The sequence below is a fragment of the Pyxicephalus adspersus genome, chromosome 6, assembly GCF_032062135.1.
Source record: "Pyxicephalus adspersus chromosome 6, UCB_Pads_2.0, whole genome shotgun sequence".
NCBI lineage: Eukaryota > Metazoa > Chordata > Amphibia > Anura > Pyxicephalidae > Pyxicephalus > Pyxicephalus adspersus.
Genome location: NC_092863.1, coordinates 21,292,945 through 21,304,811, shown reverse-complemented (window position 1 = coordinate 21,304,811; position 11,867 = coordinate 21,292,945). Strand labels below are relative to the sequence as shown.

At 39.6% G+C, this 11,867-nt stretch overlaps 1 protein-coding gene across 1 annotated transcript in view; it reads left to right on the top strand.

The window, feature by feature from the left end:
* GPR179 (G protein-coupled receptor 179) overlaps positions 1 to 9,556 on the top strand; it is an 85,084-nt gene extending 75,528 nt beyond the window's left edge. The window contains exons 5-11 of the mRNA XM_072414915.1: positions 3,390 to 3,458; positions 3,542 to 3,651; positions 4,243 to 4,481; positions 4,565 to 4,703; positions 5,025 to 5,130; positions 5,211 to 5,357; positions 7,147 to 9,556. Of these exons, the coding sequence (XP_072271016.1) occupies positions 3,390 to 3,458; positions 3,542 to 3,651; positions 4,243 to 4,481; positions 4,565 to 4,703; positions 5,025 to 5,130; positions 5,211 to 5,357; positions 7,147 to 9,387 (3,051 nt within the window). The 3' untranslated portion in view covers positions 9,388 to 9,556. The remainder of the gene's footprint in view (positions 1 to 3,389; positions 3,459 to 3,541; positions 3,652 to 4,242; positions 4,482 to 4,564; positions 4,704 to 5,024; positions 5,131 to 5,210; positions 5,358 to 7,146) is intronic.
* Positions 9,557 to 11,867: the final 2,311 nt, after the last annotated feature.

The following is an 11,867-nucleotide window of genomic DNA, read 5'->3' as shown; positions in this document are numbered from 1 at the left end:
AACAAAGGAATTGCCCATGAAATAGCCTTTGAGTCAATTGTCTAATTACTTTTCAGCCCCTGAAATGAAGTGATTGTGTAAATAAAAGGCTTCAGTTCCTCACATTTTTATGCAAACTTTTTGTTCAACCCACTGATCTAAAGCGGAAAGTCTGCAATTCAACTGCATCTGAGTTGTTTCATATAAAATAAATTGTGCTAATGTACAGAACCAAAATTAGAAAAAAGTTGTCTCTGTCCAAATATTTATAGACCTAACTGTATGTGCTTAACTGGGAGAAAGAATTTGGGTTTCCTTTTGAAGATCTGGTTTAGCAACAAACCTGGTCATGCTCCATGGATGTATCTGCACTAGAAACAAAATTTAAGCTCATGTTCGTTTGGAACCATGTGCCAAACCACTTGGCTGCGATGGCTTGGCATCTTGCCTTACTGTTTCTGGGGCTGCACACATTTGGGTATTTTCCTGCATATGCAGTGGCTTTAGAAAGAATTCAAACCCCCTTCCCTTTTTTCAACTTTGGTATTTTGCATCCCAATGCAACAATCATTAAAAAAAAATTCAATAATCCACACTCGGTGTCCAATATTGATAAGTGAAAACAGAAGAAAAAAGGGAAATTTGATATTTACAGAAATATTCAGACCCTTTATTTAGTATTAGTTTAAGCTCCTTTGGCAGCAATTACAGCCTTGAGCCTTTTTGGGTGTAATGCAGCAAGCTTTGCACACTCGGATACGAGGGCTTATCTGCCATTCTTCTTTACACATCCTCTCTAGCTCAGTCACTGTCGGTGGACAGGTTTCTCCAGAATTGTTCAATAAGGTTCAAGTCAGAGCCATTGCTGGACCACTCAGGGACATTCACAAAGTTGCCCCTAAGCCACTGCTGTGTTGTTACTGCTTTGTGATTTGGGTAATTGTCATGTTGGCCCAGTCTGAGGTCCTGAGCACTGCGGAACAGGTTTTCTTTGAAGATATCTCTGTACTTTGCTTCATTCAGCTTTCGCTCAACCATGACCAGTCTTGCATTTTCTGCTGCTGAAAAGACACCCCACAGCATGATGCTGCCAGCACTTACTTCCCTGTTGGGATGGTATTAGGCAAATGAGTGGTGCCTGGTTTCCTGCAGACATAACGTTCCTCACAGTCTGAGAGTCCTTTAGGTGTATTTTGCAAATTCCAAATGGGCTTTCATGTGTTTTACACTGAAGAGAGGTGTGGTGTGGTGGATACAGTTTAATTTAAAAGGAGCAACTTTCAGTTTCAATGGGGAGTTAACCCCCTTAGCGGAAATCCTGAGTGTGACTCGGGGTGGAGTTTAGCTGCAAAAAGCGGTAATCCCGAGTCACACTCAGGATTTCCGCTAAGGGGGTTAACTCCCCATTGAAACTGAAAGTTGCTCCTTTTAAATTAAACTGTATCCACCACACCACACCTCTCTTCAGTGTAAAACACATGAAAGCCCATTTGGAATTTGCAAAATACACTTGGGGTCGCTTTTAAGTAAAAAAAAAAAAAAAAACACTTACCTTGCTCCGTCGCTGTCCCCTGGTATCCTGCTGGTCCCCGCAGGTCCTGGGGACACTTCCTGCTCCTCCCATCTCCAGCCGTGAAGTACAGAGACGAGATCTACGGGGTTTCCCGGTGACGTCGGTACATGCATCGTCCCGGGCGGGAGGATTGGCAGGAAATTCAAATAATTTTGTAATGGATTCAATACAAAATAGCTGTATTGAGTCCAATACAAAGAAATATTCATATAATATAAATATAATTATATTATATATATTATATATATGATACTATACAGTTACATTACATGTTTAAATATTTTTTAAATTTATTTTTTAACAGATTTTTGTGTTTTGTTATTTAAAGTTTATTAATAAATTTATTAAATATCAGTGAGTTATGCCTAAGAATTACAGCCTACAATGAAAAATAAATTTCCATTTCTATTCAAAAATGTACCACTTTTTGCATAAAAATTTGGACGTAATTAGACCGCTAGGGAGGTTAAAGATTGCAGTAGAAGCAGGTTGCAGATCTTTCTACTCAGTTGTTTCTAATTGTAATATTATGGTGACTTCTGTTTTCCGGGCTATCTTTATGTGTAAGTAATTGTTGGAAGGAAGTATGTTCATTCAGGATGTACGTCTGTTAAATAACAGCTGTAAGGTCCTCTGTGACCTTTTTTACTTCCTTCATTCAATCACTCATATCCTTTCCTAACGTTGCTATTTCTGAGGACGCTGTGTATTCTAGGTTTCCAACAGGCCTTCTAATTCCCTCAGTGGGGAGAATCTATACATATTCACTACTTTCCCGTAGCATTTTTTGTCCAGGAGATAGGAGAGACAGACTCATTGACCTTTCCTGTCTCCTCTGGGCTGGATGTTGGGATAGAAGCCATGGAAACCTTATGCTGACAAATTCATTTCTGGAGTTCTCTTAGATTTCAATGCCATTTGGTCTCTGAGAAACAGGCTGGGTTCTGGAGTGTCAATGCTGCATCGAGAATAAAAGTCCCAATCTCTTGTCATTCCACAGAAGTTTCTAAACCTAGAAACTAGATCTAGGGTGTGGACCCCCTGTTGCAATGTAAAGATTCTGCTGGTGCTCAGGGGCTGTGCAGTATTTTAGCTTCACCCAATCACACACACACACGCTCAGTCCTTGCCTCCTTTGGAGGAACAGTAGATTTCATCACATTCTGTATTCACTTACTTAGAAATTTACTAGATTCATGTACTGTATTCAGATTAGTCATCTGTACCTAACATCTGTACCTATAGTAGTGGGTGTGTCAGTTTACAGACACTGCTATCTCTGTGTTTTATCACCAGGCTACCTCTCTGATGTGTGGCAGTAGGTGTTTTCTTGGTTCTACCCTGGCCTCTGCATAGGCACATTATTATGGTCAGCACCTGCTGCTCAGTTAAGTCTGATTTCAGCAGATTCTTACCTCAAAAACTGGAAAATATTCCAAATGTTCACATATCTTTTTCATCAGGAAAATTATTGTGTTTAAGCAATTTATTTACTAAAGTAATAATGATGTAAAATGTTCTGTGTGTTGTTACATAAGATTTACCTTTTGTAGAGCACATTTTTGCACATTTCCATGTAATTTAAAGGACTAATAACATTTTATGACATATGGTAATTGTCATTTGCAATCTGGATGAAGTCAGGTCCCAAATTTCCTTAAGCAAGCCACTGCTGATAACAATGAGTACAATGCTTTTCAGGGTCTTTTGATTTATATTAACTCACAATAATATATAAACCAAAGTTTAGCCAATAATTTATAAACCCAAGTCTGAATTGTCAAAAGATTGCCTGATGGTGAAATTTTACATCTACACCTTGTCTCTTCCTGTCTAGAGAATTCGGGCCTCAGGTCTTATTCTCCTGGAGACAATTCTCATTGGGTCACTGCTTCTCTACTTTCCAGTGAGTTAAATCAGAGGTATTTTTTCACTTGTATAGCAAAAATGTTGTACAGTAGTGTCATATTATATTTTTGTTTGTTTCAGGTATTCATTGTGTATTTTAAACCTGGTGTTTTTCGTTGCATTGCCCTTCGCTGGGTCAGAGTGCTTGGCTTTTGCATAGTATATGGAACCATTGTGCTTAAACTTTACAGGTGAGTGCTGTTGACTGTACTGCTGTAAATTAATATAGATTAGGTCTCACTGGAAAGAGGCTTACACAACCAGGTACATAACCACAGATTGTATGATAAAAACTGTTACCAAACAATATATCAGTCATGTTAATGTTAATCAATAAAAAAAAACAATCAAATGAGTTTATATGACCAAAAAACGCAATCCTTGAGGAACATGAGGATCTTAGTATCAGTTTTCAAACATATAAGAGAGGTAGAAATTTCAGCAGATCCTGCATCAGTCCACCATCTGCTACATCCATATGTGTACATATTGCTAGAAGTAGTATTTTAACTTTAATTTGTAGCAGCTCTGTTATGTCTGCCATGCTCAATACCCAGATATTTTACACCTATTACCAATACCAATACCAGATATTTTATACCTACTACAAATAAATATATATATATATATATATATATATATATATATATATATATATATATATAAAGACCTTATAGCCTGAGAAGTGTTCTGATGTTCATCCTCAGATATGGGTCTTAAATCGTGTTTATAACTTTCATGTAATAAAATTTTAAACATACCTTTTTCATCTTTTTTGACAGAGTGATGAAAATTTTCCTTTCGAGAACTGCTCAGCGTATTCCTTACATGTCCAGTATGCGTCTCTTACGTATGTTAAGCGTTATAGTGATGGTTTGTATTTGGTTCCTTGTGGGATGGACAGTGGGAACAATGGAGAATGTGCAAAGAGGAGTGTCTGTGGTCATCAACTCACAAACGCAAGAAGGGCTTATGTTTTACACGTGTGATTATGACCGATGGGATTACATGATGGCTCTGGGTAAGATCTGGTCTGTTCATTTTTATCCACTTCCTTCATGTTATATGCTTATGTCTTAACCATGTTCTGTGTCTTTTTCCTAGCTGAGCTCTTGTTTTTGTGCTGGGGAAGTTACCTCTGTTATGGAGCTCGTACTGTGCCCTCTGCTTTCCATGAGCCACGTTACATGGGATTGGCAATACACAATGAGATGCTTGTATCTACTGCATTCCATATACTCAGGTGAGGTCAGAATACAACAATTTACACATATCTTTTTATGTAAGTATTGCAAGTTGAAACGTCAGGACTCAAAGTTAGTGTGAAGGAGATACTCTTTGTGGTCAGGTAAGAATAGTGTTTACTTAAAACAAAAATCTTTAAATGATTTCTAATATATATATCTAAATTCTGGTGGAGCTCTAAAAGAGAAAACCAACAGGTCTGGGTCTTTGTACATGGGATCAGTCTGGTATAAACCATTTTATAGGACTTTCTTCAGCAACCTCAAGCATGAAATTAGGTGTGCAAGTCACTGTTGTTAAATATTTTCTTCATTGTTAGATTTGTTATGGTGCCATCACTTCACCCAGATTGGACACTTCTTCTGTTCTTCATTCACACACATGGAACAGTCACAATGACACTCACCTTGCTGTTTCTACCCAAGGTAATTCATACATCTTTATAACCTCATATTGGTATGTAGTTTAGATTTTCCCACCAGGTTCTTGTAAACATTTGAATTAGTTCTTGCATGCAGGTGGTCCTCTACAGGAAGAGATAGCAGCCGAAGTGTATGAAGATGAGCTGGACTTGAGGCACTCCAGGTCAAATCTAAACAGCAGCATTACCTCTGCCTGGAGTGAGCACAGTCTGGACCCTGATGATATCAGAGTAAGGATTGAGACTGGAAGCACATATTAGAAAAAGCGTGAGGGAACTGTGTGCATATGTTTGTAATCTCGATAATACCTTGAAATGTAATAAATTAAATATGATTACCCAGTATGGGCAGAGCTTCATTATCAAAGGTAGCTGCACAACAGGATTTACTTCCTGTCACATACTTCTTAGATCACTTTCCCTAGCTGGTGTAGGTTCCATCATGTGAGATGAGAGGGCAGAATCAAAGGTGACACCAAGACAATGTTCCTGAGGGGAGGGACGAATAACAGTTTTATTAACAGTTAGAAATATGTCTGAGGGAGATTTGGAATTTGAGTTCTAGAAAGTAATGATTTCAGTTTTATCCAGGTTGAGTTTCAGAACTCTGTAAGCCATCCATTGCGAGATGGCTGAAGAGGCAGCATTCAACCTTAACCAGGACTGAGGGAGACAAGTCAGGGGTTGACAGATAGATTTGAGTGTCATCAGCATACAGATGGTACTGTAAACCAAAGGAGGTTATGAAACTACTGAGTAAGGGGGTCTACAGAGAAAAGAGCACTAGTTCAAGGACTGACCTTTGGGACACACCAACAGGAAGGAGAGTAGCTGAGGAGGAATAACTATTGAAAAAAATTTGAAAGGAGACATCAGACAGGTAGGAAGCAAACCAAGAGGAAGCATTGTCACTGATACTAACAGACTTCATGATTTGGATTAGAAGGGGGTGATCAACATATTAAAAGCAGATGAATGAGCTAGGATGAGAAGGGAAAAGTTGCTTTGAGACTTGTCTCTGAGGAGCTAATTTGCCACTTTAGTAAGGGCTGTTTCTATGGAATGAGCAGCTCTGAAGCCAGACTGGAGTGGGTCAAGGAGAGACATGGCATTCAGGTAGTCAGTGATTCTTATAGATAAGTTGCTCAAGAAGTTTGGAAACATATGAGAGAAGGAGGATAGGTCCAAAGCTAGAAGGTACGTAAGGGGCTAGTGACGGTTTCTTCAGGATAGGGAAAATAGTAGCATGTTTGAAAATGACGGGGTAGATACCAGTAGAAAGGAATAGGTAGAACTGTTGGGTTAGTGCGGGGGTCAGGGTGAAGGAGTGGGCACGGAGAAGATCAGTGTGAACTGGGTCAGGCAAACAGATAGTAGATGAAGATAATGAGAGAAGAGATGAGATTTCATTCAGAGTAACAAGGCTGAGGAAGGTTAGTGATGATGTACAGGTGGAAAGGGATATGATTGGAGTAGCACGGTGAGCTGACTCTGAGGAAAGGTGCTTCCTCCATTGCTAACATAAATAAACACAAATAGTGTGATAAATGGCAACCCTCCCTAGTACCATTTCTAAAATTCACATGATCTAATAAAGCAAAAAAAGTTTAATTTTTTCAATGGCATCAATATTAACTCCCAGCATTGTCTCAGTGGGTAGTTTCAGCAAGAAAGCCTTAAAACAGTGGCAGGCACTGTAAATAAAATATAATTAAAAATAGCAGGTTTACCTATCTAAACACCTTCTAGTGCAATTTTGCACTACTTTCCAGCCCTACTGCCCCAACCTCAATATCAGGGCTTGAAGAATTCACTGTAAGGTATGCACCACTCACAACCTGTTGCACTGTGCATGCTTGTGCTATATATTGTTTTCCGGACAGCTGAAATCTGGACACTGTGTTGTACTGTAATTTACATCAGAAGGAAAGTAGTTGAATGGGCACACTTTTGCTAACCTGTCAAAAAATTATATATATATAAATATATATATAAATCACTTTTTTGCATTCCTTTCTAGGATGAGCTGAAGAAGCTATATGCACAGCTGGAAGTCCATAAAACTAAGAAGATGACCTTAGACAATCCTCACCTGCAAAAGAAGCGCAGTTCACATCGGGGATTTGGGCGCTCTTTTATTAGAAGAATCACAGAGGTCCCAGACTCAGTTTCAAAGCAATGTGGACATGAAGAGCGTGATGGTTCACCAAGCTTAGCTAGTGGACAAAAGCGAAGACAGCAGGACAGTGGAAGCATTAAACTACGTGAGGAATCTCTGAGACAGAGAGTGCTGTCGTTACGGAAGTCGCATAGTACTTATGACCACATGCAAGAATCCAAGGATACTGGATATATGTCCCCACGTCTGGAAAGCTCATCCCGTGATGCATCCCTGCGTGATTCCCTAATGAGAAGGAATCTTGCAAGAAATGTGTCTCTACGCTTTTGTGGAGATTCACTTCATCAGCCCACCCTGGTCTGTAAATCTCTTAGTGCCCATAATCTGTTAGCAGATAAGAAGCCACTAGCTGTGCCTGCTGGAACTTTACAGAAGTCACATAGTATGATAGGAAGTTCCAGAGGAAAGGGCTCTTCAACAGACGTACCCACAGACAAGTTAAGAGAGGGAATCCACAACCCTTTATTTGGAGGAATTGTTGACAAAGAGGAAGTATGTCCATGGGAAGTGCAAGATCTCCCATTACTATCTGAAAGTCAGTCTCAAAAGCATGTTAGTTATGCACCTGGAAAATGTAGTAGTTTAGACAGTTCCCATGCATCAGGAAAGCAACGTGTTTCACGTGGAAAGAAAGGTGATATAGGAGAAAAACAGCTAAGTGTAGGCAGTGGTAATGAGCCTAAAAGTCCAAATGAAGTACATCAGAAATCTGAGCAATCAAATAAGGAAAACATGGGCTCATCACCTCCAACAAGTATTGATGGAATTATACCAAACACAGAAAGATTAGTGTCTAATAAAACAGGATTGGACATGACAGGTACAACAATAAAGAAACTACAGTCTGTAGAATCTGAAAGGCCACCTTATAAAAGTACACTAAAAAGTTTGGTTCTGGCAGTCCGAGCTTTTAAAGGTACAGTAGGGGTGAAAGATACCAAGGAAAAAGGATATACTGTGGAGGAAACAGAGGAAGCCACAAAACAGCAGCTTGGAAAGGTTTGTCCTTGGGAAGTGGGAACAAATTTAATTGAGGATAATAAACAAAAGCCTACTGCACTAAATTTACTAGACAATACTGACCCAGTTTGTACATCTCCACAACAGCAAATATGTTCTAAAAAGGAACATGAAGAGGAACAGTCTACTCCCAAAACTTCCAAACATGCTTGCCCAGTCAGATTAGATAAAATAAGTAAACTAAGGGAGACAGTATGCCCTTGGGAGAGCATGGATCATATGAAAAGTGTAAGTGAAATATGTCCATGGGACAGCACAGACAGTGAAGGCCCAGGTGGTCCCCTAAGTCAGTCAGAGAGTAACCTATCCTTTCAAAGTCTATCAGCAGATGGAAAAAAGTGTCAAACTGATCATGTTTGGGTAAATGAGGAAAAAAGGAAAGAGATTTGCCCATGGGAAACTGGTGAAGTGGAAGAAACGCATATGGAAGGTCTGAGCGGACATAACTTGGCTATGAAACTGGAAGTACTGAATAGACAAAGAGACACAGTGTGCCCATGGGAGAGTGAAGAGTCTGGAGGCTCTCCTGGCACTCTTAGCCAGTCACAAAGCAAGACATTTGACACATGCCCCATTCAGTCTAAAACATCTGACAGCTTGGATTTGGAATCTCGAAGGGGTGAGATCTGTCCCTGGGAAAGTTTGGACTCCGAAGAAACTCCGGCCACCTTGAGTCAGTCACAGAGCCACAGCTGGGAGACTACTAAGGGGGGAGAAACAACAACAATATTAGAGCCACCAAACCCAGCAAATCCATCTCGGTGCCCATTGTACAAATCCCAAAGTAAGCAGGATTCCTTGTGCAGCTGGGCAAGTGAAGATATTCGACCACTTACTAAAATTATAAGCAAAAGTGAGGGAGGTCTGTATACCTCAGAAACTAAAATGAGGCATGATAGTAGGCGTTGTCACTATTCACTTGTTGAGAAAACCAAGAGGTTTGCAGACCAAAAGGAGAGTAGCTCTGAACAGACACAGAATGCAAACAGACACAACATGGTGGCCGCCTCAGGGATCGAAAGCCCATACAAACTGACAGACCTGTGTCCATGGGAAGTGTAAAAAGAATCTCTAGATTTGCAAGATATCAAGGTCAAAGCCGTCAAAGCCATCAAAACTGATGCCCTTCCAAGAGACCTTTATTTATTACCTTTATACTAAACCGAATAGATCAAATGTCTAAACAGAGTGAAAAGTATATAATTGATAATAAAGAAAACCTTTAAAATACCTTTAAAATCTCTTCACATTGACTTTACTTATGCATCCCTTGTTTCTAGCTTTGTTATCTGCTGTTCCCATGGTTTCAGATATTGTATATAAATGTAATAATACACAATATGTTGCAAAGTCTCATTTGAGCTAGGCACCAAGCCTTTCCAGACACTTTTATCGCTTGTTGTAAATGTTGAAGTAATCTTCACCACCACTTCAGATATCGAGTGGATTTCTTCTGTTTCTCTGCAATGGGATACTTTAATATTTGTGACCCTAAAGCAGTGTTTCTCAAACAAGATGACATGGAACCCTAGGGTTCCTTGATCAATGCACAGTTTGTGACTCAAACGTCATTTTAATTGACACCAATTATCTTATTGATATTGATATTCTTTGCATTTGCCATCCAATTGTATAGTGTATGGCAAGCTTTAAGTGTCAATATATATTAGAGAATGGATATTGCTATTTGTTCTCCATTACCCAGGTAGTCCCTATGTAACATATCGACATATGGACGACTCCTAAATAGGAACGGGGCTTCCTTGCTCGCTCGTGTACAGGAGGGAGGCTTGATGGGGCGGAGAGGGGCGGTTTGCACGACTTGCAGAAGAAATCTTTTGGTAAACACAGCTGAGGTTGTGGGTGATCTTAGGGGATGAGTTGTTCTGCAACCTCTTGTAACTCTTTAATGACAAGACAAACTTTGCAGCAGTTTCTTTTTGCATATCAAAGCACAGCTTGCTCCAGACTTATATTAATAATACTAATTACTAATATTAGCCTAATATTATGGTGAGACAAACATCTAATTGCATTTATTAAAATAATGTACCTGCTCTGACTTACATACAAATTCAACTTAAGAATAAACCTACAGTCTCTTGCATGTAACCCGGGGACTACCTGTACTTCACAGTAATATTTAATACTGTTGTCTATAGAATGCAGGCTGAGTATTGAGCCTGTGAAATCATGTGGACTCATGGAGTTTTTATGGTTAACACAGCAACTCTGTGGTTGGAGGACATTTAGTGATGCTACTTTGACAGGTCATGTTACTGTTGTCTCACATTCATTTTTTTTAGTGGTACTCTGTTGTTGAGTTTCTTGAAGCCAGACAAAGGCAATAATACATATCTGTAAAGGTTTAGGGTGAATTCATACAGTGTCACTAGCTGGTGGCCACTCCATCCCTTTAACCTCTGCCATCACAAGCACACTAAACAAGAGCTCTTGCCGCTGAAATAGCTAGGGTTAAAGGGGACAGAACGACTACCAGCAAGCAAAGTCTAAAGCTGTTCCATGTAAATTCAGATTTACAAATGGTAAAAGGCATGACTATATTGTGAATTTTCAAATGTACTCCTAAGGGCAGGTTCAGACCTACCCTAGGATTGAGCTCCTAACATCTGGCACCATGCACCAAAACATCATACCAGTGTGTGCACATTTGACAGCTGGTAACCTCTCACTCCATTCATTGTCTACAGGACTGCTATAGGGAGAAGTTGCATGTTGCCTCTCTCCCTGAGACATTGCCTCTCCCCCTAAATGGCAAAGAGATTCTAATGCTATGTTCACCCTGTTCACCGCTAGTACTAGTATAGCTCACTGCTGCTAGCTGTCAAATGTTTATACACTGGTTTCATTACGAACCAGCTGCGCAGTGTGAGTGACTGGAAGCTGTGCAGGATTCCTTGTGCCCAAGGCAGGTCTGACTCTGCCTTTACTCCTATAGTTTAGTTCAGTATATAAGCAGTATATAGGAGAATTTTACTGGTTACTCCAGGTAACACTCTCTGAAACCACAGAAAAGCAGGAGGCTCAGAAAACATTCATTTGTCAGTTTTGAGCTCTGGTTAGCTAGCTGTATCAACAGTAAACAGTATATATGTGTTGTCTTCATTCAAGCCCTTAAATAAAAAAAAATCTACTTTTTCCTAGGAAAAAGAAATTCGAGCTAGTTATTTAAATTTGAATTGCTGTAGCAAAATTTTAAAGTGACCCCTCAAGGTTGTTAAAGGTTGTTACATCACTGCAGGGGAACAGGCACCCACCAGAGGAAGCCACAGAGAACATCAGGAATGCCAAATGCTGAACATTTTCATCAAACATCGATATTCAATGTAGTGAAGATCAACATGGACTTTGGGACAGGTAATAGGAGTTGTTTATTTTCTGGGATGTCTTTCTTGTTTAAATTTCTCCTCCCCTAAGCAAGCTACCTTTCACCTCCCCTTGCACCCTACACTTAACATAATAATAAAATATTATTATGGAGATTTACAAAGGAAGATAATGCTCATATATATTTAGAATTA